Genomic DNA, 27596 nt, shown 5'->3' with positions numbered 1-27596 from the left:
AGGCTGAGTCAACTTAGACTAAGTCGCATGCCGGCCCAAGGGCGATGTCCCAACACGACAGGCCAAATTGCCAAATCGTTTCCGTGAAGCGTATCTTGGCCCCTTCCTGATACAGAAGCCACTCACTGACCACCTCCCACTCACACAAAGAACAACCACCACCACCACCCACCACCATCCATCTCCGAAGGGCTAACGAGCGGGTCGTCGAGTAAGCGTGAGTGTCTTGCGTGCGCGCACAATCACGACCAATCAATATTTCGAACCGGTACTGGGCCTCCCCTAGGTCGACTCGGCCTTAAATGAGTAAGTGTGCGATCCTGGTTACGGTTTAGTAGACATCAGCGTTGGGGAGACAAAGGCGGCCTGGCGTGGTGCTGGCAACACCCATCCCATTGTGTGCCCTGCCGGCCTTGATAGGCGCTCGCTAACCCTGTTGTTGTCCTGTTGTTGTTGTTGTTGTTTTGCATCGATTACTTACTGGATTGGGCGGTGTGCCAGCCAAGGCATGGGACGGGTCTGATGGAACAGTGGTTCTCAACCGGGGGCAATGTCCCAGGTGGTACGTGAGGCGATGTATAAATGCGTCAAATATATAATATACAATGGGTGCCATTGGTGAATAATCGCGTATGAATCTGCCAATATGAAATAACTACGATAAATTTTGTAATCCTTGTGGTAACCTGGAAAGATGTAAAATTACTTTCTATAAACTCATTGATCGTCAACGATGTTGGGTTTTCCAAGAGCAACCAGCGTGCACCAACCAATCACGGCACGCATGCAGAGTCCGTTATTGATTATTATTTTTGGTAATTCGCTTGCAGCCACTCGCTAATTAGGATACCTCACAAAATGTACAATTGGTTAAACCATAGATGTTCACGATTCGTGCGTTCATGTCTCAGAAACCATGTTGGGTCGAGCAAGGGAGTGCTCGTTTGAGACTAACTTCAACAAGGGGTGGTGTACAGTAGCCAAACAATGCTGAGAACCACTGCCTGAACATGTTGAGAACCACTGCCTGAGCATATAGACTGCAGTAGTGGGGGGCGTTTGGTCCGTGGGCCGTATGAGGCCCGCGAAATCATTTGGTCTCTGGCCCTGCCAAGGCAACCGCAGGCGGGACTCGAAATTAAAAAAAATCTAGGAGCAAACCTGGAAAAGCAGTTGCCAGTAGCAACATCATCAATAGTCAGCTAACATCACACGCCTCATCAAAGAAAAGCAGTTCCAGCCATCACATTAGGGGTGAGTTAATTAAACGTTGACCAAATATAACAGGCTAATTTTTCAGTTGATATATTTTGTATGGCCCGCATAATGATGTTATAAATATCCAAATGGCCCTTGGCAGAAAAAAGGTTCCACACCCCTGATATAGAGCGTACTGTACTTGGAATTTAATTTGCGCAGTGGCCAAAAGCGCAGCCCTGCAATTATTCGCTCACGACACTGCTGTAGGAAGGACTTCGAGGAAGCTCAAGGTCAAGAGGGTAAAGTGGTGCGTGGAGAACGATTCTAAGCACACGTCTTGTTGAGTAGAGTCACAGCGCGAGTGACCGTCGGATAGTCGCTCATGGTTACGGTCATCATGAGTGATCGTACGTGCATGGGATAGGGTCAGTGAAGGGCTAACATCAGTGGCTGGATGACGAGTTAAGGTTATGGTCAGCGAGAGGGCCACGGTCATTGGAAGGGCTGGTACTAGTTAGTGGTGGACTAGTTAGGATGTGGGTCATTGGAAGGGCTAGTACTAGTTAGTGATGGACTAGTTAGGATGTGGGTCATTGGAAGGGCTGGTACTAGTTAGTGGTGGACTAGTTAGTCTGTGGGTCATTGGAAGGGTTAGTACTAGTTAGTGGTGGACTAGTTAGGATGTGGGTCATTGGTAGGGCTGGTACTAGTTAGTGGTGGACTAGTTAGGATGTGGGTCATTGGTAGGGCTGGTACTAGTTAGTGGTGGACTAGTTAGGATGTGGGTCATTGGTAGGGCTAGTACTAGTTAGTGGTGAACTAGTTAGTCTGTGGGTCATTGGTAGGGCTAGTACTAGTTAGTGGTGGACTAGTTAGGATGTGGGTCATTGGAAGGGCTGGTACTAGTTAGTGGTAGACTAGTTAGTCTGTGGGTCATTGGAAGGGCTGGTACTAGTTAGTGGTGGACTAGTTAGTCTGTGGGTCATTGGAAGGGCTGGTACTAGATAGTGGTGGACTAGTTAGTCTGTGGGTCATTGGAAGGGCTGGTACTAGTTCGTGGTGGACTAGTTAGTCTGTGGGTCATTGGAAGGGCTGGTACTAGTTATTGGTGGACTAGTTAGTCTGTGGGTCATTGGAAGGGCTAGTACTAGTTATTGGTGGACTAGTTAGGAGGTCAGTGAGAGGGCTGGTACTAGTTAGTGGTGAACTAGTTAGTGTGTGGGTCATTGGAAGGGCTGGTACTGGTGACTGGTTGGTCAAGTTTTGGCCAAGTGTTTGCCTTTGATAGCTCGCCCCGTAATTGCCAATTCTGCGACGTTTAAAGACGCTTGGGGTCTTATCCACGTCGACAACACAGGCGGACTGAGAGGCCAGCGTCGTCGGCGGCGGCGTCTAGACGACGCGTGACCACCATCACCACACCGAGCGCGCTACGGCCACGTGGCCACTGGCAAGGAAACTGCCACCCCCACCCCCTCAAAGGTCGAAAGTGCAAGTCTCCTACGAGTTCTCACTCGATTACTCTGGGCACTCTTTCTCTCTCCGCTATGAAGAAGGGTCATTGCCCGAAACGTCGCCTATTTTCTGTTTTTGTTGCAATTTAGAGCAGTGGTGCTGTAGACGATTGCGTTGTGGAGGGGTTTTGTGTCCTGATTCATTATTTTTTTGTGCAACACTGCCAGCGCAGCAGCGGTAGCAGCAGGAACGTGAACCACGAACAATGTTTGTGTATAATTGTTATTCACTCGTGGCGTGCCGCCACAACCACAAATCATCGGCCCCGATCATTCCGCTTTCACAAACGTACATACTTACACACATACGTACACACACAAGTGCACACAGAATAAAGACCCCCGTCGTATAGATATTAATGTACTGTTATCGGGCAATTGCTGTTAGCGAGCACCTATTTCGGCCAGCACGGCACACGCGGGGGTGGGTGACCGGAACCACGCCCGGCCGCCTTTGTCTTCCCAGTTCTGATGTTTAAACGTCGCACAGGATACTCAATTAAGGTTGAGTTGACCTAGGGGGAGTCCCACAGCCTGTTAAAATATTTGCCACTGTTATGTAGTCGTGAGCGGGAATTGAACGAGGGTTGTTTCGGGTTTGCAGCGTGGTGCGTTAGCCCCTACCCTACCGCTCACGAACAAAGACACACACGTACACACGCGTGAACAGACACACACAACTAAACGTACACACACGACAACAACACTAAGTAGCGGTAACGTCACCACGGCGCTTGTGCCGGGCCATGTGCACGTTGAGGCCACGTGAAGTGTCGAACGCCCGCTGGCAGGAGGTCACGGGGCAGACCCAGGTGCCACGGGTCGACTGACCGAGATGACCGAGATGACTGGCTGATGCACCACCTGTGCCCCCTACTGTGCCAACTTGCTGTGCTTTAGCCATCCGGCGCTCCGCTCGATGTTGTGAACGTCGCTCATCTGCCCTCGGTTATTGTCGGAGAGCGACTGCCTCCAAGTGCACAGTAGCGTCCATCACGAGCCTCCTCCACAGAGGCCGATCTCGACACCGCTGGTACCAGTTATCGGCAAGTCCACTCAGCTCCACATCCTCTTGTACCACATCACTCCATCTCTTCTCCAGCCCGTGCCGCGCCCGTTTAGCCCCCTCACACACACAGGCGTGCAGGGCGGGACACTTTTGCAGGCGACGGGTGCGGACGGACTTCGGTGATAAAGCGAAAGATAATGAACTTCAGACGAATTATCGAGAATGGCCACGCGCTCTCACATAGTCACACAAACAACAAAGACAACGAGCCCCCTTATAGCCTCAACAGACGCTTGGGACAAGTGTTGTTAGCCAGCACAGGTAAACAAGGGGGTGGGTGGCCAGCACCGCGCCAGACCGCCTTTGTCTACTGCACCAGGTTACTTATTTTAGGCTGAGTTGACCTAGGGGAGGCCCGGCACCGGTTCGGATAATCGTCACTGGCGTTGGCCGTGAGCGAGAATCGAACTCGGGTCGCCGGGTTCCTGGCGCAGCGCGATAACCGCTGCATAGCCGCTCCCCAAAGACAAAGATGATCTACTCACGTACTCATACAACACGGTCATACGTACGCGCACACACACCAGCTGTAGTGAGGGACTTTCACAGCTGAGAAGCTGTGCGCACGGATTCCGCACGCTGTAACTAACCCACACCCCACCAGCACGACTACTACGGGAAGGCAATCGATCCGATCGTTTCATTTCTTATGCTTGCGGAATTCGCTCAGCAGCAAGGTAAGAATAACACGTTTTTTGTCTGGCTATATACACACACGAACAGTATATATATACTGACCAGCGTGGTGAGGTCTGGCCAAACAAGCCCTAGGACCGACATGGTATTGTGGAGACCTTCATTCAGCAGTGGATTGACCATGGGCTGTATATTCTAATAAAACTGAGTATTATTTAATAGTTGTCACATAATAAACGAGGAGTGGCGCAGTCTTGAGCGCACTGCAACACGAACCCAATGGCCTGAGTTTGATTCGCGGTCATGGCTAACATCAGTGGCTATCGATATCTTGAATCGATCTTGCCCCCCCCCCCACCATTACCCATACGCACTGACCAGCGTGGTGAAGTATGGTCCAATAATCCACGCAACGTGAGCTGGGAAGACCTTTATCCAGCAGTGGGTTGACAAAGCGCTGAAGCGTGATGCAGCGATGATAACGTTATGCTGTTTAAGCTATACGTGTACACGTGTGTGTGCTTAGCGGTGGTGTTGGTCAGGAAACACTGCTTCACACCCCCTACAGCTGAGTTCGAATCCGAGAAGTGGACGTCGTCAAAGCGTCATTGTTTTATGCACCAGTCGGTAAACCTTCAGCCCTGCAATTTCTTGCTTAGGGCCTCCACTTGAGCACACTCCAGAGACCTATATTGTATTTGGCCTACTCTTCCACGCTGGCCAGATGTTTTGGAAGAGTTGGGAGTAACCACGCTTGACCTCACCACACGCGACATGCCCATCAATTCACTGTGATCTACCCGTTTATTCAACTGGTGGGTGGATGGAAGAGGGGGAAGGGAGATTTAAGAAACTGATCATTGAACTGTCGAGCCGGGAGATCGAATCGCCAGAATCTCGCGGATATGAGCGGAAGGACTTCCCCTAGGCCTGTGGACCTCTCCACACAAGCTGAGTAACATCACCTCGTGTCCGAGAAAGGCCCGCGGAAGATGACATCACAGAACTATTACTGTGGTGCCTGCAATTACATATCATGCACACGAGGGGGCGGTGCACATTCCCGCAAGCTATGCTATACAGGTGTTCGTCACGTGGCATTCAATCCGTCCTATGCTGAATTAAGTAAAAACAAATAATTTCATGAGATGGATTGGTGTGCAGTCATTGATGGCGACTGGGCTGAGACTCATCAGTTATCTAAATTGGAGAAGCTGATTTAATCACGAGTGGCTGAAACCCGGATTCGAACTAACGTCGCAGCAGGCAATGTCTCTTATTCATAGCAAAACAATGAACAAGGGCAATTGCCCGAAACGTGAATACTTACATGTATATTTTTGTTCCTCTTAAGGCAGTGTTATTAACGAATGTATTAAGTCTTTTTTAGCGGGTAGTATGATCTACATTTGTCCCGTTGTAAATAGAAAAAAAAACACTCAGACTAATCAAAAATAGACGATGCTATTGTATAACCACTAGATGTAAACAGTCACTATGTGGCGGTTATAGGTAATCTCTTACTCGGGTCACTCGTAATCAATGGAGCGTTCATTCATTGCATAAACTTGGTGAGTCCACAATGACAGGGTGCCGGAGGACGAAGCCTAAAACCCCGTTAGGTGACTCGTACAACGTAGTTTCATCAAGGAGTATTGTTGTTTAAGTGACAGAGAGATTATTCCCATCATCAGCACGGCCGACACCTGCTTGTAGACTTGTAAGTTGACAACCCACACCTTTATTAAAATCACGGTTGCTGGCCACAAGCCAAAACGCAAAGCGGCCAGCAACAACCAGCACAACTGAACATGTGATAGATGAGAGTTAATACGTTCCTTGAATTGTGGCCTGCGGTGTGGTGAGTGGATGAGTGAGTGAGCGTGTTATTGTGACCTGCAGTGTGGTCGTGATTGGAAACGGTGTGGCTGAGACGAAACAGTCAGACTGGTAAACCGAGTCCTCAACACGGGTGGAGTTCATGACAACAGTAACCATGCTTTCGATTGAAAGCTTTCGTGACTGCAGGGATTCATCTTCTTGGTTTTTTCGGTAAAGTCGCGTAGAAGGGAAATAATAAAATAATACAAATAAAACATTATAATTTTATTTTACTATGTTTAAATTTTCTTATTTTATTATTTCCCTTCTACGTGACTTTACCGAAAAAACCAAGAAGAAGTAACCATGCTGTTAACATGCAAGCAGTACACATACATACACAGCGGCCCATCTCTCTGCGAACTAGCGCCGTCTACCCCCCCACCCCCCCCCCCATTTATGTGCAGGGGGAAAGATGTGGGACTGCGTCCCTGACCCGTGGCACGAGGAGGCCCTGGGCAACGCGTGCACTCTGGCCACACGCGACTTCACTCTGATGCGCAGCGGGCGACTCCTCCGCGAGACGTCGTGCGGCTGGGACCATCGTCAGGGCGAGGTCGTCCTCGCCACCATCTGCTCCATCTTCCTGGTCACGCTGGTGCCTCCCGCGCTGCTCCTCAATCTCGGCGTGGCCGCCGTGAACCTGTGCGGTGGATACCGCGCTCTCGCCGCCATCGGAGGCGCCTCTCCTCCTCCACCTCCTCATCCTCGGAGCGCCGCGGCTCGCCAACCGTCCGCGGTGGACGTGTACGTGACGAGCGCCGCGCTGGCCAACGCCCTGCAGCTGAGCGTGGCTCTGGCGCACCTCACGGGGCTGACGCACGACGCGACGGACGCGACGGACGGGGCCGCCGAGCGCGACCCGCGCGGCGCGTACGGCTGCGCCGCGGCCTACGTCCTCTTCCACGTGTCGGCGCTGGCGAGCGCCTACTCGGTGACCCTGCTCGCCTTCGACGCGTACCTGGAGGCGGCGCTACCCGCGGGCTCGCGCCCGCCGCTCGTGGACGCGCGCAGCGCCCCGCACGTGTGCGCCTTCCTGTGGGGCGGCTCGTGCCTGGCCGCGTTCCCCGCCGCGCTGCAGATCGGCTGCTCGCGGCGCGGGCACCTCGACTGCGTGGCGCTCGGCGTGCGCGAGCTCGCCGACGTCTCGCTCGTCGTCACGGGCTTCGTCGTGCCGGTCGCGGGCTCGTGCGTGAGCGCGTGGTGCGCCGCGCGTCTGCTGTCACGCGGCGGCGGTGGCGTTGACGACGACGACGCCGCCGAGCGGGAAGCGCAGAGAGGTGCGCTGCGCATGGCGCTCGTGGCGGTGCCCGTCCACTTCTCGCTGTGGGCCCCGTTCTACGCGACCGTCGGGGCCGGCGTGTTCGCCGCCGTGAGGAGGAGGCCCTCGTTCCGCCTGGTCAAGGCGCTGGCACAGATGCTCGCATACGCGCCCCCGTGCGTGGCGCCGTGCGTGTACGCGCGCATGTGCCGTGGAGTGGCGGAGCGTGCGAGGCTCGTGGGGGCCGCGCTCGGGTCGCGGTGCGGGAGGCGACGCTACAGCCGGCACTCGTCGCTGCCCCTGACAGAAGCCGTGTAGGTGCGGGCGCGTGCGTGCGTGTGTTTGTGTGTTTGTATGTACGTGTGTGTATTCGGCACCTGGGTCTGCCCCGTGACCTGCCAACGGGCATTCGACACTTTTCGTGGCCTCAACGTGCACATAGCCTGGCACAAGCGCCGTGGTGACGTCACCCGCCACTTAGTGGCGAATGGCGATTGTTGTTGCTGTGTGTGTTTGTAAGTACGCGTGTGTGTGTTCTGTGAGCGAGCGAAGCGCTGGGCAGCTAAAATGCAGCGAGTTGGCACAAGGCTGGTCATCTCAGTCAGTCGACCCATGGCACCTGGGTCTGTCTCGTGACCACCTGCTTAGCAGGAAGCCTTGCCCACTGCACGTGGCCTCAAAGTGCACCTAGGCTGGTGATGTCACCGCCACATGGTGGCAACTAGCGGCTGTTATTGTTATGTGTGTGTCTACGCTTGTACCGGTGTGTGTAGCGTTGTGGCGACCGCACTGTGCTTAGATCCCTGTTACGCGAGTTCGATTCCAGGCCACGTCTGATAGTGGCGTGTGTTATCACAAAAAAGGGTGGGGACCATCCCTAGGTTGACCCAGCCATGAACGATTAACAATCGGGCGTGGCTGTGGTAACACCATCCCCTGGTGCGCCGTGATCGCCTGCATAAGGTGTCTACAATAGCACTTGGCACAATAATCTGCGAAGGCCGCCGTGGGGGTTCTTTGTCTTTTTGTGCGGCCGCTACAGGTGGATCGCTGCTTCGCATGATCGTGGGAGGCAGCGGTGAGTCATGGAGGTCTTCATCAATGGATTGACCACGGCTGATGATACATCCTGAGATTGCCTCGTGACCTCCCACCAGTGAGCCTTGGACACTTGACGTAGCTGCAAAGTGCACTTAGCTTGGACACAAGCGCTGTGGTGATGTCACCGTCGTTTAGCGGCTGTCAATAGTTGTTGTAGAGGTGTGCGCATCTCTGTACGCGTGCGCAGGGTCCGACTGTGGCGCAGTGGGAAACAAAATGATGCTTGTGACTTTATTTTTCTTCCCGGCCACGGTGCGATTGTTACGTCTGGATACAACCACGAACATTCCCGTCGCTGCGCTGTAACGCAATGCAAATTTCAGAGGTTTGACAATGTACGTCGTTAAGTTATTGAATTAGTTCTGCTTCTGTGATCTTTATTAAACAATTGCTGAAAACCCCACAGGGAGGCATCCGTCTGATTCCTCCGCGTCTTTTGATTTCGAGCGGAATTGCTGCTAGTGTTGGCAATGAGAAGAATTCCCATTCGGTCTCGGAACGGTTTGTTGATCAAGTGAAGTAACAATAATGACGACTACTAATTTAATTACAGCAGCTTTTGCTTCTGCATTAATGATTCATACTATTTATTTAATTTTTCGCTTTAGACCAGATAAGTGGACACCACGTAAGAACCGCTGGCCTACGATGGACAACAAAACCTAGTCCAGAGTTGATCTCGAGAGAACTAAAATAAGCTATTATTATTACTTTTACTTTCTTACCCTGGGGAAGAAAAGCCAACCTTGTTGGTCGTGTTAGCCATAACAGAGGTTTTTGGGTTAAATATAAATGTGTCGTTAAACCCGCCACCACCCGACACAGCCAATTAGTAAGGTTTGTCACGTAAACAGAACGTGCCAATTCGTTACTAGTACAGCACACCGGTGTGTTTGTGTGCTGTACTAGTTTACGTAAAAAACCTTACTAATTGGCTGTGTGGGGTGTCGTCGGGTTTAACGACACATTTATATTCACGCGATGTAACCCAAACACCACTATTATGAATAATATTGCTGGCGAAAGCCTACGTGTTAAACTGATTGTATTAGGTTTATTTGGTTTTATTTTGGCACAGGTGAAACCAGTTGGGCAATAAATCCCCATTTTCGATTGGGACCTGATTACTCCGATAAGCACGGTTGGCTACGTACGGTGCGAAAAAAACGTATACATTCTGTGCAAAACAAAACAAAAAAAAACTATGTGCCCGGTTAAATAAGGTCGTGCATCAACGTGGCACACGTTACAAGGCTAACAACGCATCACACACAACAACAACACACCGGGTCCTCCTGGAGAAGCCGGAGGAAACCCCATTGAGAACAACAGGAGAACACACGAACTCCACAAGCAAGCAATGCCTCAATCGGTAATCGAACGAGGGGTTATCCTTGATGTGAGGCTGCAAGTGCCAACACTGCGCCACCATCGTGTCGCCCGGATCGCACGGCGAGACGAAGCCGCTACGACACAGGGATCAACTTTGCCAGCAGTGGGACGTTGCAGGCTACGATGTGGGCAGCAGGAGGCAGAGCGGCAACATTCACAGTTGCAGCAAAATCCACACTTCATCCACAGCAAAATCCACAGTGCTGTGAATTTTGCTGTGGTTGAATTATGGTCAGAATTTCCCCACGATGCGCACGGCGCAGCAGTGGATTGACAAGAGGGCAGCATCGCGTGAAAGTCGAGTCTGTATCTCGACTGCAAGCGCAGCCGGTTGCGCAATTGCTGGCAACCGGTTTTCAGAGGCGGTCCGCGCATTGCGAGCGATTCACGACTCGGTTGCGCAACGGATGGCTCAGGCGTTAACCCGGCTTCACACCGATTGCATTCGCTCATGTGGTTACCAAATGGACTGCACCAACTATTCACATCACTCATTTAGCACGTGTCAGATTTCGCGACCAATACAATTAATAATTATTTTTTTGTCAGATCACGTAAATAAAAATGTGTGTCGCAAACCCTCCTCCACCCGGCACAGCCAGTTGATAACATTGTCAACAAACGCGCCAATGTATTACCGCGTCGGGCGTTGGAGAGCAATCCACACACATGTTACAACTGGGGTACAACATTTAACACTTCAGTTGGTAGTACCCAATGGGAGATATAGCAACCAACCATCGCCCCCTCCTGCGAAATCTTAGCAGGAGCCTCAGTGAGGCTTTCCTGAGTTGACCAGCGTGATCGGTGCAGAGATTCGGCCAACAGAGGGCGATGTTTAGCCTCGGTCGCAATGCTAAGCGTAATAAAAGTCCATGGGCCCAGAGTATTTATGTATTTAGGGGCCGTCCATAAATGACGTCACGCACCTAGAGGGGGGAGGTGTCAGACATTTGTGACGATGTGTGACGAGGGGGGGGGGTTGAGAAATGTGACGTCACATCAAAACTCGCAACTTTAAAGAAATATAGACAACACGTTCTACTTAATTAAATATACTTTTTAGTAAATGTTTTCTCCTACAACATCAGAGTGCAGCGGCACATTAAATACGCACTACAATGACAATATTTTAAAACGATTTGAAGATTTTTTTTTTGGGGGGGGGCAGAGCTTTGTGATGTCATATTTGAGGGGGGGTCTGACTTTTTGTGACGCCGTGTGACGAGGGGAGGGGGGGTAAAAAATCGTCAAAAATCGCGTGACGTCATTTATGGACGGACCCTTATGTATGGATGTGTAATTTCTTTCTCACCGTACGTAGCCAACCGTGCTAATCGGAGGCGCGGGTATATACTTGATACCGCTTTAGGAGCACCGATGTCTCGATGTATATGAGAGCGAGTTACTGGACTTGATTACCACCCACTCGTTTGAAATGATGATCACATTATACACTGGTATTGGCCACAACGAGATATTCGAACATGGTACCGTCTACGGCACGGATCGGTAACCAAAATAACATAGCGAGCCAATTTTTTTTCACAAATTCTGTATTTAAAAAAAACCTCAGTATTTCAAGAGCCGCAATGCACGCGAATAACGCCAGAAGTAGCCCTGATAGAGCCGCATGCGGCTCCGCAGGCTTGCCAGCCCCTGGGTCTCGGCTCATGGACTGTTTGCGCGTGCTGCGACATCATCGTTCAAAGTACGATGTCAAATTTCACGATATGATGATTATCGCGAGATCAGTTTATCTATTTTCCTAGTACGAAATTACCATTATCATCACGCGGGGAGAATATAAGTCGTGAAGCAGATAAGCGGAATATCTTCATATATCTAGATTTAAAGCTTTCGTGACTGCAGGGATTCATCTTCTTGGTTCTTTCGGTAAAGTCACGAAGAAGGGAAATAATGAAATAATAGTAATAAAACATAATAAAATACAATTCTCACGACGTGGCAGAAACGTCGTGAGAATTGTATTTTATTATGTTTTATTTTTATTGTTTTATTATTTCCCTTCTACGCGACTTTACCGAAAGAACCAAGAAGATCTTCATATATATATCTGTTCCTCCACATTCCAAAATAAAATTATTGTATTCACTTCCCATCAACCACATGGCCTTCCGCGAGTGAATACTTTCAGCTGCATTGATTGAGTACAAGCAACATTCTTGCACCGGTTTCGACAATCATTGTCTCATCAGTAGATTCAGGCTCGCTTTGAACCAACGTTGGCCAACTGCACGATGTAATAGGCAGGGAGGGACATATGCACGCAGGAGGAATTGTATACTGCGGTTCGCTCAACGGAGTCTGAACAATCTTTATAATGCAATAAAATGAATGCATGTCCGATGATCGTTGTGACGTCATAAATCCCATGCCGTCAAATGCTGCGTTTTACGAAGCAGTCAATTTCGTTGACAACAGCGAAATATTCCATCCACAACTTTAAAGATATCGACTTTGTTATTGCATTTTGTCAGAAAATTAAATAAAATCTGAAATAAAGAAAAACACATTACCAACTGTAATCGCGGTATAAGTATATTTTTGGAATCCGCGGACTAAGCGACAGACGATACGATATCACACGACAGATGTGTCGAGGTGTCGCCATATCGTGGCGACCCTTAGAGCATTGTGGGAGCAACAACGCATCGATTCATCAAAAGACATCGATTCTCAAGCGAATAAACAACTTCATCACAATCATCATTGTCATCAGCCAAGTCGATCTTCATCCACTGCTGGATGAAGGTCGACCCGACGCCACCTTCACCCCCCTGCCCTGCGATGCCGCAGTGCGATGCCGCAGTGCACTTTTTTTTTTCTCTCTCTCTCCAGCGTAAAAGCTGTTTGTATTGCTCCATCTCATCAGCAGTCGTCCTCGAGGATGCATTATCTCCCCTGCCATTCGGTCGCCGGTTTCATCCATCGACCATCATCATTACTTCCTTGCACCTCTATTGCCAGTATGTCAAAATATACAATTAGGTTTTACCCTTTCTGGCACCCCGAGCTCTCGATGTCCTGATAATGCATTGGCTTTATGCTGTTCGCCTTTTGGCGTCCTCTGGTCTAACACTGTTTGAGACGAGGCTCTTGAGAAAACTGTCTCTGGTGTGGACCAATCAGTTTCAAAGACAATGCATATAATATCGGAGCATGTTTTGTTTTCATGTTCACCACAAGTATCTGTTGTTAATGCGGACATGATTCCTTGTTAAAGGTTTCAGTTTGGTGCTTTAACATCTTAACACCTGTTTTATTGCCAGAAAGGGTTGGACTCTGTTATTATATAATTACTCCCCTCCACGCACTCCCCTACCTCTCCCCTCTCATCTCACTCTACCCTCCTCCACGCACTCTCCTACCTTTCCCCTCTCATCTCACTCTACCCCCCTCCACGCACTCTCCTACCTCTCATCTCGCTCTACTCCCATCCGTGCACTCTCCTACCTCTCATCTCACTCTACTCCCCTCCACGCACTCTCCTACCTCTCATCTCACTCTACTCTCCTCCGCACACTCTCCTACCTCTCATCTCACTCTACTCCCCTCCACGCACTCTCCTACCTCTCATCTCACTCTACTCTCCTCCGCACACTCTCCTACCTCTTATCTCGCTCTACCCCCCTCTACGCAGTCTCCTACCTCTCCTCTCTCATCTCACTCTATCCCCCTCCACGCACTCTCCTACCTCTCATCTCACTCTACTCCCCTCCACGCACTCTCCTCTCTCTCATCTCACTCTACTCCCCTCCACGCACTCTCCTGCCTCTCCCCTCTCATCTCACTCTACTCTCCACCGCACACTCTCCTACCTCTCATCTCACTCTACTCTCCTCCGCACACTCTCCTACCTCTCATCTCACTCTACTCCCCTCCACGCACTCTCCTGCCTCTCCCCTCTCATCTCACTCTACTCCCCTCCACGCACTCTCCTACCTCTCATCTCACTCTACTCCCCTCCACGCACTCTCCTACCTCTCATCTCACTCTACTCCCCTCCACGCACTCTCCTACCTCTCATCTCACTCTACTCCCCTCCACGCACTCTCCTACCTCTCATCTCACTCTACTCCCCTCCACGCACTCTCCTACCTCTCATCTCACTCTACTCCCCTCCACGCACTCTCCTACCTCTCATCTCACTCTACTCCCCTCCACGCACTCTCCTACCTCTCATCTCGCTCTACTCCCCTCCACGCACTCTCCTACCTCTCATCTCACTCTACTCCCCTCCAAGCACTCTCCTACCTCTCATCTCACTCTACTCCCCTCCACGCACTCTCCTACCTCTCCCTCTCATCTCACTCTACTCCCCTCCACGCATTCTCCTACCTCTCATCTCACTCTACTCCCCTCCGCACACTCTCCTACCTCTCATCTCACTCTACTCCCCTCCACGCACTCTCCTACCTCTCATCTCACTCTACTCTCCTCCGCACACTCTCCTACCTCTCATCTCACTCTACTCCCCTCCACGCACTCTCCTACCTCTCATCTCACTCTACTCTCCTCCGCACACTCTCCTACCTCTCATCTCACTCTACTCCCCTCCACGCACTCTCCTACCTCTCATCTCACTCTACTCCCCTCCACGCACTCTCCTACCTCTCATCTCACTCTACTCTCCTCCGCACACTCTCCTACCTCTCATCTCACTCTACTCCCCTCCACGCACTCTCCTACCTCTCATCTCACTCTACTCTCCTCCGCACACTCTCCTACCTCTCATCTCACTCTACTCCCCTCCACGCACTCTCCTACCTCTCATCTCACTCTACTCCCCTCCACGCACTCTCCTACCTCTCATCTCACTCTACTCTCCTCCGCACACTCTCCTACCTCTCATCTCACTCTACTCCCCTCCACGCACTCTCCTACCTCTCATCTCACTCTACTCTCCTCCGCACACTCTCCTACCTCTCATCTCACTCTACTCCCCTCCACGCACTCTCCTACCTCTCATCTCACTCTACTCTCCTCCGCACACTCTCCTACCTCTCATCTCGCTCTACTCCCCTCCACGCACTCTCCAATGCAGCACGCCAGCAACGACCGCTTTCTATCGGGGTCTCCGTCAACCGTTGCTCAGAGGGAAGTCACTCATTCTCCCCTGATATCCCCCATAACCAGGAACTTCCGTCCCTCTGCAATCTGTGCTATCGATGCAATACCCTTGTTCAAGTTCATCCTGCAAAACACCCTCCTCGCGTTCGCCCTGCATGTGCCTGAGACTGCCTCTTTCTGACTCGTGCATAAATACGCGCTCTCCTTTCCCTACAGCTTTGCGAGATGCAGTCGTATTCGGACGCCACGTGAATCCGAATTTTAAATAATTGCATTGCTCTCACTTTCTGTGCACTGCTCGACTTTATTTTTCACCAACGTCGCTATGACCTCGCTCAACGCAATGACGCAGCTGGCCCTTATCCGCTGCTCCCTATCGCCCGTGCACACATAGTTTGTCGGACGAATTTTCATCGCGGAATTTTTGGTCTGTGCCTCGCCAATTCGATGCGTAACAACAACAAAATAAATGTAATTCAATAGCGTCACCATCATCATCATCATCATCGTCGTCACCACCATCGCCACCATCATATCGTCAACACAATCGCACTGTCAGCGCCATATCTCCGCTCAACACGTGTTCCGCGTGGGCCCGTCAACTCGCGCCCACATTCATCGTCACACATGCTGTACTTACACAAAGCCGATTCGTGCATTCACCGTTGCAAATGTTTTATCAGCCTAGCAGTGGATTGAAAATGGCTGTAAACACACGCAATCGTCTTCATCATTGTGAGCTGCCAGGAACAGCTATTCATAATCAACGTTTTTGGGTTTAGATTGCGTTATTTATAAATGTGTCATAACCCTCCACCACCCGACACGGCAAATCAGTAAACAAATAACGCGATCTAAACCCAAAAACGTTGATTATGAATAATATTGGTCGCGAAAGCCTACGTGTTAAAAGGAACAGCTATCCACTGCTAGATGAGAGCCCCCCCCCCCCCCCCCCAAGACGCTGCCATGTCTCACGGTCCCAGGATGGAATAATCCACCCAGCACTGACGACACACGAGCTGATTTCATCGCTCCATCTCCGCGGTGGGCAGGATGACGGTGCCCCGTTCGGTAGAGCAGCAAGGCCCTCAGTCGTGAGGCCTGAGTTCACGTCCTTGCCACAATCGACTCAGTGACATCATCATCATCGCCCTCAACCATCATCACCATTCCTCCAACATCGGTAACATGAGCGCCGTCTGGCAAATAACAACGTCGCTTACTCAAGAAAGCCTCACTGAGGCTCAAGATAATGTTTTTATTCAAGAGGGTCTTGCCACATTGGGATGTTAGACCAATTCCTTTAATGAGAGCTTTTATTTTAATTATGTGTCGCAGGAAGGTACAGTAGCCGGATAAATCCTGCCACGCATGTTAAGGGAAAACACTAAAGGTTCTGCACACATGGATTCAGTAATTCGTTGCTGTCCTGTACTGCTACGTTCTGGCCTCTGTGCTACCCAGAAGATTGATAATTTAACAAATCTTTTCGTGATCCACCAATCCTTGCGTCCACGCCCAGATAGAGGAGCCTGCTCCGTCTAGCACCCACGATTCATCAGTAGGTGCCTTGTGAATAGGTCTCCACTGGCTCCCGTCATAATAACGTGGAATTGCATGCAGATGTAGAATTACGTGCAGGCGTGAGCGCCATGCACTCCGACATCTGATCCGCACAATCCAGGAAACAGAGGGAGGTGCAGCTGGGAATTACACTGAGAGACGGGAAGAGGAACATGCGAATTAGAGAACAGGCCCATATCAGTTTGACTGTCGAGGAAAGCAAGCGGGTTCGGGCAGAACACCGCATGGCTGTGTGTGGATGTTGAACTTCGTTCGCACCGTACGTAGCCAACCGTGCCCATCGGACGTGCGTGAAAGAGCATCAGGGCGCGAACGACGCGTGAGCGAGGATGTTCCCTGCTGAGATGGAGCGTTGAAACAATGAGCTCGCGTTCACCAGCGAGATGGATTGCAGCATCGCGACACCCTGGGGCGGGGGGGGGGCAACGGCTTGGAGTGGCCTGCATCGAACAGTGGATAGAGATAAGCTAATATTTATACAGCACTGATGTCAATACCATCGATACTGAGTGGCTCGTGCCAATTCGAATGTTTGACATTTGCTGATTGTGCGTTGACAGTGGTGCACAAGCACAATTATTAAAAAACTGAACGCATTAGTAAATAATTATTGCCTTAAAAAGAAAAAAAATATAATAGGTGATGTTTTGGGAAATGGTCCTTCTTCAGAGCACAACATAACCAATTTGGGTGCACATATGAAGTGCTAGAATTTAATGTGCAATTAAAAAAAATGGGTCATTGCCCAAAACGTCGCCTATTGTATATGTTGTTGTTGTATTTTAAGGTAGTGTTGTTGTTCCAGTCGGGCTGGGAAGCTGAAATGTGGCCCACAGTCGAATGCATATTTTCCTTACAACCTGAACAATCCGATGAACAAAATAATCGATTCCGTATCCACAGTAATTACCACCGGGAGGCTGATTGGGTTCAGTCGTAGGGCAGCCAGGGTCAGCATATAGCTCTGCGTTTGCTTCTAATTCTCTCGCTGAACACAAAACAAAACACACGACGGTCTCTGTCATCGCTCAAGAGAGTAAATCGCCTCCCGTGGAGGGTGACGCTATCGCAAAGAAAAACGGATGACGTCCGCTACCAGCCACTGGTACAATTCAACCGTCGGATTTTGGACGGCGTAATATATCTTGTCCCGGATATAACGGGGCTTTGGGGGATAGCGACATCGCTGAAAAACATTGAAAACGCAATTTAAATGTATCACATAAAACGCTAATTAATTGAGCTGTGTCTCCACGCTGCACAGAGATGTGAGAGGCCCAGGTATTGCCGGTTTAGTCCTGTACTCTACAGTAACTGCGCATTTAACTATTTAAGTTAAACTAAGCTATAACATTTTTTTTATTTTACCAGGTAAGGCCCACTAAGCTACACAGCTCTTTTTCAGAAGCGATCTGGCCACAAGTGATAGCCCAACGAATTGGCTCATCACGTGGGAATGTATAGCACCCAAATACTCTCAGCGCATGTGACCACGCACGGGGAGAACATTCAAACTCCAAATATACAACAGGCGGCAGGGTCGGCATCGAACCCACGGCCTCCTGTATATCAGGCGAGGTAGTTAACATCTCACCACCGTGAACCGCATTGCTCGTTCTGGAATTTCCTTGTACGTTTCTGTGATTTGAACGGTGTTTTTCCATATTTTTTATATCGCATTTAAATAAATATATATTTCATAACATAACAAAACAATTACCACGCAACAATACGATCTGTAAATGGCCATTTTTTGTACAATTGAAATAATGTAACAAAAATTGCGCATACATATCCCGGAGCATCCTGGTTCATCTCCTTATTTCGAGGACACACTGCAAATGGTTACACCGGCGGTGAGTGAGTTGACGATTTAAAACTCATTTCATTAGAACAGTTTTTTTTCCGTCTAGTTTATTGTCGCCCCCCCCCGCGCCTCCGATTAGCACGGTTGCCTACATTACCGTGCGAAATAAGTTCAGCGAAACAAACATTACATGCGGGGTCCGTATGGGCACGCGTGCGCGCAAAGCTGTCGCGTTGACATGGTCGAGTCTCGCGCGAAGTCGATCGCGCGTGCTTCCGTCTCCCCGCGGCGAGGAAACCACGAGGGAGACCACGGGCTCGCGTGGGGCGCGAGATAAAGTCAGCCGTGCAGCCTACGCACACACACACACGTAACAAAGACAAAGTTCCCCCGAATAGGCCACACATCGGCTGTCGGAGCAAGTGCTGTTAGCGAGCAGCAAAAGAAAGGCGTAACGGCACACGATTTGATGGCGTGGATAACACCACGCCCGGCCACCTTTGTCTCCCCAATTCTGATGTTGACGGTGTTGGCCGTGAGCGAAAATTGAACTTGGGTGGCCGCGTTCATAACGCAGAGTGGCTAACCACGACACCACCGTTCCCCACTCACATGCTGCGTTATAGCCTGCACACACACGCGAACACACACACAGCCACACAGCCTACACATGCATGCATGAATACGCACAGACGCACACAGGAACACACACACACACACGTAGACGCGTACACACATTCACTCACGGGGAGACGCACACACTGTAAAGACTCATAACGCCGATGCGAGTGTGGACACCCATAACGCGTGAGTCTCGGGACCTCTCTACGTGATAGTTGTCACCCGAAGACTCCCTCTTGACAGCTACATAGGTGCGATGTCTAATTCACTATTTGTGTCCGTGTGTATATGTGCGTGTGTGTGTGTATTTAAGCGGTATGTGGGGGAGCGGTAGTGTAGCGGTTCACGCGCCGCGCTACGAACCCGGCGACCCTCGTACGATTTCCGCTCACGGCCAATAACAGTGGCGGTTCTGGGCCTACCCTAGGTCGACTCGGCCTTAAATGAGTACCTGGTGCTATGTTTAAATATCAGCACTGGGGCGACAAAGGCGGACGGGCGTGGTTCTGGCCACACCAGCAGCATTTGCTTGTCTCCTCGTCTGTTGAAAGCTATACGGGGGATCTTTGTGTGCGTAATTGAATTACTGTAGTCATTAGTTAACTCGTACCTTGTACCGTGATAATAATATACCCGGTGTGTTCTACGTATCGCTGTCATAATTGACGCCTCGCGTAAGCCAGGCAAGGTCACTTGTTGATGGGATCGAATCATCGATACGCCCTGGCTGCTGAGAATGCCACGCTCTCATCAGCGGTGCCACGCGCTGCTGATGAGGCACGTGAGGTTGAAACCGGTGTGTACTTGGGGGTGACCGGGGTTGGTGCAGTCAATGCTGACGTGCCTGGGAACATCACGTGTACAACAATGATCCAGAAGCACCCATATACACATAGGCCGATGGGAGTGAGTGTCCCTTTATTTTAACCCTGCTTGTTAGTGAATGGAATTGTGATGCCCGACTGTAACGGGTATCGTACTGGAAGTCGCCGGTTCGATTCGATAAATATCTGTCCCACCCAGCAGTACACAGGGAAGCACAGGTTAGTCGATCGGCATGTCGTGTGTGGTGGGGTAAACTGTGGTTACCCTCCCTGTGTGGTGGGTAAACTGTGGTTACCCTCCCTGTGTGGTGGGTAAACTGTGGTTACCCTCCCTGTGGGGTGGGGTAAACTGTGGTTACCCTCCCTGGGTGGTGGGGTAAACTGTGGTTACCCTCCCTGTGTGGTGGGTAAACTGTGGTTACCCTCCCTGTGTGGTGGGTAAACTGTGGTTACCCTCCCTGTGTGGTGGGTAAACTGTGGTTACCCTCCGTGTGGGGTGGGGTAAACTGTAGTTACCCTCCCTGTGTGGTGGGTAAACTGTGGTTACCCTCCCTGTGGGGTGGGGTAAACTGTGGTTACCCTCCCTGTGTGGTGGGTAAACTGTGGTTACCCTCCCTGTGTGGTGGGTAAACTGTGGTTACCCTCCCTGTGGGGTGGGGTAAACTGTAGTTACCCTCCCTGTGTGGTGGGTAAACTGTGGTTACCCTCCCTGTGGGGTGGGGTAAACTGTGGTTACCATCCCTGTGTGGTGGGTAAACTGTGGTTACCCTCCCTGGGTGGTGGGGTAAACTGTGGTTACCCTCCCTGTGTGGTGGGGTAAACTGTGGTTACCCTCCCTGTGTGGTGGGTAAACTGTGGTTACCCTCCCTGTGTGGTGGGTAAACTGTGGTTACCGTCCCTGTGTGGTGGGGTAAACTGTGGTTACCCTCCCCGTATGGTGGGGTAAACTGTGGTTACCCTCCCTGTGTGGTGAGGTAAACTGTGGTTACCCTCCCTGTTTGGTGAGGTAAACTGTGGTTACCGTCCCTGTGTGGTGGGGTAAACTGTGGTTACCCTCCCCGTGTGGTGGGGTAAACTGTGGTTACCCTCCTTGTGTGGTGGGGTAAACTGTGGTTACCCTCCCTGTGTGGTGGGGTAAACTGTGGTTACCCTCCCTGTGTGGTGGGGTCAACTGTGGTTACCCTCCCTGTGTGGTGGGTAAACTGTGGTTACCCTCCCTGTGTGGTGGGGTAAACTGTGTTTACCCTCCCTGTGTGGTGGGGTCAACTGTGGTTACCCTCCCTTTGTGGTGGGGTAAACTGTGGTTACCCTCCCTGTGTGGTGGGTAAACTGTGGTTACCCTCCTTGTGTGGTGGGGTAAACTGTGGTTACCCTCCCTGTGTGGTGGGGTAAACTGTGGTTACCCTCCCTGTGTGGTGGGGTAAACTGTGGTTACCCTCCCTGTGTGGTGGGGCCAACTGTGGTTACCCTCCCTGTGTGGTGGGTAAACTGTGGTTACCCTCCCTGTGTGGTGGGGTAAACTGTGTTTACCCTCCCTGTGTGGTGGGGTCAACTGTGGTTACCCTCCCTTTGTGGTGGGGTAAACTGTGGTTACCCTCCCTGTGTGGTGGGTAAACTGTGGTTCCCCTCCCTCTGTGGTGGGGTAAACTGTGGTTACCCTCCCTGTGTGGTGGAGTAAACTGTGGTTACCCTCCCTGTGTGGTGGAGTAAACTGTGGTTACCCTCCCCGTCTGGTGGGGTAATCTGTGGTTACCCTCCCTGTGTGGTGGAGTAAACTGTGGTTACCCTCCCCATGTGGTGGGGTAACTTGTGGGTACCCTCCTTGTGTGGTGGGGTCAACTGTGGTTACCCTCCCTGTGTGGTGGGGTAAACTGTGGTTACACTCCCTGTGTGGTGTGGTAAACTGTGGTTACCCTCCCTGTGTGGTGGGGTAAACTGTGGTACCCTGTGTGGTGGGGTAAACTGTGGTTACCCTCCCTGTGTGGTGGGTAAACTGTGGTTACCCTCTCTGTGTGGTGGGGTAAACTGTGGTTACCCTCCCTCCGCACCTGTTCCAAGACGTAGGCCACAATACCTCCCGACAGGGCCTCTCTGGATCTCCCGCTAGTGGAGGCCCTTCCGCCAGCAGTGCCGTGAGCGAGCAATTGCAGGGCTGAGCCGTCTTTACGTATGCAGTGAACTGTATTGCATATAAAATCTAAGAACATAAATGAGCATGTATATTTTTGTAAGCGTAATAATATATCAGTATACCTGGCAAATTAGATTTTTCTTTTTTTACAACGCTTGAGTGTATTTATGAAATCTTATTTTTAAAATGTGAATGTATTTGCCAATTCTAATGATGACAGGGTGTAAATGTAACCGTTGGGCTAATGACTCAAGTGAGATAGCGAACAATGCAGTAGAAACAAGGCAGACAGAACAAACAAGACAAAAAAAAATCGATGGAATCAAATTGTGACAATGAATCAAATAGCATTGCGCGGGAGTATGTGTGAATTGTTACTTAGCTATAAATTCAACACTTAGATATATTTTTAATCGCAACCACTCTACGTAGAACAGTCACTAGCGGAAGCACAACCACCTGAACCGAATAGCTTAGCGAGGATATCCTCGCTGAGACTCAACATCCTCTTTCAGATGAATCCTGCGATTGCGATGTTTGGCCAATTCAATATGTGTTGTGTTTGGCCTCGTGTGGGTAGATTATCCGGCGAAACCTCGGAGAAAACCCCAGAGAAAAACCCCGGAGAAAACCCTGGAGAAACCCCATAGAAAACGACAGAAAAAAACCCAGAGAAAATAGCAGAGAAAATTTCAGAGAAAATCCCAGAGAAAATCCCGGAGAAAATCCCAGAGAAAAACCCGGAGAAAAACCCAGAGAAAAACCGGAGAAAATCCCGGAAAGAAACACAGAGAAAAACCCGGAGAAAAACCCAGACAAAAACCGGAGAAAACCCCCCACGCATGAATGGTGGGCAGTGACACGGACCAGCGGTAGCAAGTTCACCGGTCGTTTCAGAGCATCATGGTTCGAATCCAGCAGCAACCCTGGCCACTACTGCGGGTGAAATAACTACAATGATACCACGCGCAGTCTGCGTCACAGTGGACGGTAAAGATCGCGTGGCGTCATTCGCAGGAGCAGACCATTGTTTGCCGGCGTCAGGGTCCAAATTTGCCATAGTTGAAAATGATGCCGCAAATAACTCAGTTGGGATTACACACATCGCGGCAATCATCAACCTCCCCCACAACTGCCAGACTGATACGCCGGCTTACTCTTGCAAATGAGACCCATCCTGGTCTCTTTAGTTCTCACCTTGGTTAAACACAATACAACCTTTGAAATTGAATTTTTGCCACTCGTTCCAGCTAATGGCCCAAATCGTTTTGCTGTGCTGCAATCTCTTGACACGAAGCAGATCTTGTCGCCCCACGTCTATAACACGTGTTAAGCTCCTATAGAACGTGTTACGCTCCGGGAGGTCACCCACGCTCAACCCTGCTCAGCTATCGAAAGTCGGTCAAGATCGTGCGATTTCAGGATGATTTGGCTGGAAGTCGTAGTGAATAAACTCAGTCAATAGTTGTATTAATCGGAGAGATGTGGATCGATAGTTTTTTCTAATATACATTTACTGATTTAGATTATCTAAAGGTTTGGCTATTGTTACGTGTGACAAATTCACTGGTGACTTTTGCGTGCGTCGAGGCAAGCGTGTGATTCATGTTGTAAACCCCTGTCACCTGACACAGACGCAGAGACAAAGAGAGGAATGTTCATGTGAAGTGACGATCACCACTGCACGGGCGACTTCAAACGTGCTCCAACTGATGTGAGTAACCAGAATAATCAAATATTTTCTTGGTTCTTTCGGTAAAGTCAAGTAGAATGGAAATAATAAAATAATAAAAATAAAACATCATAAAATAATATTATAATATAACAATTTATAATAATATAATAATAGTATTTCCATTCTACGTGACTTTACCGAAAGAACCAAGAAGATGAATCCCTGCAGTCACGAAAGCTTTAAATTGAAATCATATATTTGTTCAATGTGTATAGTAGCATCGCTTACACGACTGCATCACACAACGCTGCGCACTCCGGTGGATTGAATCTATCCTTGCGGAACGCTTGAATGTTTCCTCCATGTATGAATAGCGGTAATAATACTTTGTTTCATACAGCATCGTTTCTGCAAATTACATCAAAATAAAAGTTGCTAAAACATTTTGACGCGCTCCACAAATATTGTCAAAATTCCCCCGAAAAATGTTCATTGTAAAAAAACAAGTACAAGAACATCAGATGAACAAAACCCGACCAGAGCATTGGCCACGTGTATGTATGTAGAACTTCCTTCGCACCGTACATCGCAAGCCGTGCTAATCGGAGGTGCGGTGGAAGGACGGCAAACGCAACACAAAAAGCAGTTCTTAGGGAAATTAGTTTTCAATCCAGATGATTCAAACCGCATCGTTGGAGTGGCTTCCTAATTGACCAACATTTAAAAAATGGGCGGCAAAAGCTCCCGACATCCAAGAGAGTCCAGGGAACAACGATGTGTATACTATCGCGTGCTTATCCAAGGAAGCCGTGCTGAGTCGTAGGACTCGTTTTGCATAAAGGGTCCTGCCGCTACAGTCGTCTTTCATTTACAGATGGGTTTTTTTTCAGCCAATGAATGACGCATTGTTTATACACGTGGGAGGAAACCAGAGCACCACGAGGAAAGTCACGTGTGCGAGGGGGCAACACTCTATCCCCGTACAGATGTAAACAGATAACGATTAGTCCATTCGCAGTACTGCCTTCTCCTGACGAGCTGGCTATGGCACTAAATGAACTAAACAAAGTTGTGTATACATTTGTGACGACAGCACGGAGCTCTGTTTTATATATTTCTAAAGTGCCCGTGTGTTCCAGATGTTCCCAAGCGAACCATCGCCTCCAAGATGTCTACCAGCTTCTACGACACATCGACCCTGACATCATCCTCGACATCCCTCCCCGACGTCGACCCCACGACCAACGCCTCCGTCAGCAACGCGACTTGGCCGGCTCACGTCGCGCGCGAGTGCCTGGGCTTCAGCGCGACCGCCTGGTACCTCTACCTGGGACTCCTCTTCCCCGTGGGCCTCCTAGGCAACTCATTGGTCCTCTACACCTACTGGCGCACGCGAGTCAAGCGCCAGCTCCAGGAGTCGTTGGACGCCCTGCTAATGGCCCTGGCCGCCGCCGACCTCGTGTCGGTCGCCGTCTCGCCGGCGTGGGTCTCCTCCGCACTCCACGCGGACGCGGCGCCTCGCAGCGGGCCGGGCTGCCTGGTCACGGCGACGCTGTTCAACGCGGCTCACTACGCGAGCGCCTACTTGCTGCTGCTCGTCGTGTGCCAGTGTTCCTTCGAGGTCCTGGGACCTCCGCACGGCTCCTTCGCCCGGCGCCTGCGGGCGAATCCCCTGGCGGCCGCGCTGTTCGCGACCTTGTTGAGCGTGGCGCTGTCAATCTTCACGACGTTGATCGCGAACACCGGCGGTCGCGGCCACGGCCGCGGCGGCGTTGGTGGCGGTGACGACGGCCGCGCCGAGGAATGCCTCTCGTGCCGGCCCGACCCATGCCACGGCCCCCCCGGAGGAGACCTCTTCAAGTTCTTCCTCGGCTTGGTCGCGCCCGCGTGCGCCATGTCGCCGTTCGCGGCGCGCGCCCTGCGCGAGGTCCTCCTGGAGGGGTCTCCGCCGCCACGGCAGGGAGGGGAGGCCGCGAGACGCAGAGCCGAGAGGAGGCGGCCGTACCGTGCCCCGTTCGGCATCGCCGTCGCGTGGGCAGCGACCAGACTCCTGTACGGCGCGTCGCTCCTGCTGCGCGCCGCCGTGCCGCGTCTCGACCAGACCGGCGCGGCCTTCTCCGACTTCGCCCTCCTCGCCATCCTCTGCTGCGGCTGCGCTTCGCCGCTGATGAGCGCCGCGCTGCGCGAGTGCTACCGGGAGAGCGTGCTGGTGTTCGCGAGGTGGGCGACGGGCCCCTGCCGAGGCATCTCCACGAGCCAGGCGCACAACAAGGTGATGCAGCCCATCGTGGAGGTGGCCGAGGCGAGGGGCGACAGCTGCTCACTGCACTCGACCATCGGGGCCATCGAGTCGAGCGCCACCCCGAGGATGGACGTTGCCCGCGCTGCGATCCGATGGGACGCCTATCCGTCCGTCGAGGTTCGGGTCGGAGGGGATGATCATTCGCAGCCGCGGACGCCCGCGTTCGGGCATCGAACGCTCACCGTGTGACTCTGGTGTCGCGAGGGATCACGTCGAGGCTCTGTGGCCCCACGAGTGATGTTGTTACGGTGAAAGCTGCGGTCATGATCGGCACCTACAATCAAAATCCCCATCGTCATCATCGTGGTCATCGTTATGAAGAATCTAAAGCGTCGTAATCGTTGTCGTAGTCATCTTCACCACAGCAGCAGCAGCAGTGTCACCGTTGATCACAACCACACCCGCCGCCATCCTTGTGTGGTTAAATAATCATAAATCATCATCAATCATCCGATCAATCACCGCTATCAACACCGAAATGGAAATCATCATCATTATCCATCCTGGCTATATATCAATCAAGACAACCGCAATCATCATCACAACGAAACATCATAAAAATCGCCATTAATCAAGAGAACAACACTCATCCACAACCACCACCACTATCGACACAATCATCATCAACATCATCATCATAATCGCGTTGTATTCCCACCAAAAACTCCCGTAACTCACTTGAACCTTCGTATACTGTCAGGTTGTTCAGTTAGATTGGAACACGCAATACTGTGGTTGTGCGTAAGTATACGGATTTCGACGGAACGTTGTCTTCATAACAGCTCGTGTTTGATCAGCAATACTGTATGTTGAACAAAAAATGTAACCTCAATTAACACTAGTCTGCATTGTGTAGACTGGTCGGTGCTGCTTCATGCATAACTGAAGATACAACTTCTCGTGAGCGATCCGCGCGCGATCTGCCTTTGCCAGTGGTTCTCAACTGATCTGGTTTGGATGCCTCCCCGGATCACGTTGTGTGAGCAATGCCTGTGTCCCATGTTGTGTATCGGTGTGCTTTGTCGCCGTAACGCGGCACCTGACGTTCCCCGCAACGCGTTTTAAACTACTCCTGCACGGTCTCCACGCTGCAGCCTGCGCCTTCGTGAAAGGCTGTGGGGGTTGAGAATCGCTGCGCCCGGCTACGACTGTAAAAAAAAACTAACAACAGCGCGTCAAACCCTCGTACACGGCACCACTCGTGGCTGCTACAGTGAAACGATGCCCTTTTGGGGGGGGGGGGGGCGGGGGGTAAGAACGGTAAGCTAACCAAACGAAAACAACAAAATAAAGTTTGACCTGAATCGTCTGAGCGACGTATCCTCATTTATTAAGGAAACGCATCGACGCATGAGGCGCCGTTACACCCGCTCATCCGCTGCATTGCGGATGAGAGGGTGGAGCGGCTATCGGCAGCTACATTCCAGCAATTCCACGCCGAGACGGAACAAGGAATAACCCCGTGTAGCCTAGACGCACTGTCTGGGAAAAGCGCTGTTCG

The 27596-nt window shown here is 50.9% G+C and overlaps 2 protein-coding genes and 1 long non-coding RNA gene across 17 annotated transcripts; 2 read left to right on the top strand and 1 right to left on the bottom strand.

Annotated features, from left to right (window-relative positions):
• On the top strand, positions 1-9065 carry LOC144721596 (G-protein coupled receptor 146-like). Of its 12 annotated transcripts, XM_078599401.1 has the most exons (4): positions 2-217; positions 502-562; positions 2558-4460; positions 6708-9065. In XM_078599401.1, exons 3-4 carry the CDS (start codon positions 4433-4435, stop codon positions 7877-7879), a joined length of 1200 nt encoding a protein of 399 aa, XP_078455527.1. In that variant the 5' UTR covers positions 2-217; positions 502-562; positions 2558-4432; the 3' UTR covers positions 7880-9065. The 12 variants fall into 12 exon arrangements, with proteins under 12 accessions (XP_078455492.1, XP_078455484.1, XP_078455527.1 ...); XM_078599366.1 differs by lacking the exon at positions 2558-4460 and having other exon boundaries at positions 1-217; positions 502-559; XM_078599358.1 differs by lacking the exon at positions 2558-4460 and having other exon boundaries at positions 1-217.
• On the top strand, positions 6958-26931 carry LOC144721582 (uncharacterized). Of its 4 annotated transcripts, none has more exons than XM_078599345.1 (3): positions 6958-7047; positions 23753-23832; positions 24933-26931. In XM_078599345.1, exon 3 carries the CDS (start codon positions 24962-24964, stop codon positions 26282-26284), a length of 1323 nt encoding a protein of 440 aa, XP_078455471.1. In that variant the 5' UTR covers positions 6958-7047; positions 23753-23832; positions 24933-24961; the 3' UTR covers positions 26285-26931. The 4 variants fall into 4 exon arrangements, with proteins under 4 accessions (XP_078455471.1, XP_078455452.1, XP_078455442.1 ...); XM_078599326.1 differs by lacking the exon at positions 6958-7047 and adding an exon at positions 18825-19349; XM_078599316.1 differs by lacking the exon at positions 6958-7047 and adding an exon at positions 18825-19414.
• On the bottom strand, positions 16375-19422 carry LOC144721648 (uncharacterized). Its single transcript, XR_013585942.1, has 2 exons — positions 17646-19422; positions 16375-17175 (listed from the first exon to the last, which is right to left on the bottom strand). It is a non-coding gene; the product is annotated as an uncharacterized LOC144721648 (long non-coding RNA).
• Positions 26932-27596: the final 665 nt, after the last annotated feature.

The sequence above is a fragment of the Lampetra planeri genome, chromosome 1 (genome assembly GCF_965212315.1).
Source record: "Lampetra planeri chromosome 1, kcLamPlan1.2.h2, whole genome shotgun sequence".
Taxonomy (NCBI): domain Eukaryota; kingdom Metazoa; phylum Chordata; class Hyperoartia; order Petromyzontiformes; family Petromyzontidae; genus Lampetra; species Lampetra planeri.
The sequence above is the reverse complement of the archived record's forward strand: the minus strand, read 5'-3'. Positions and strand labels throughout refer to the sequence as shown.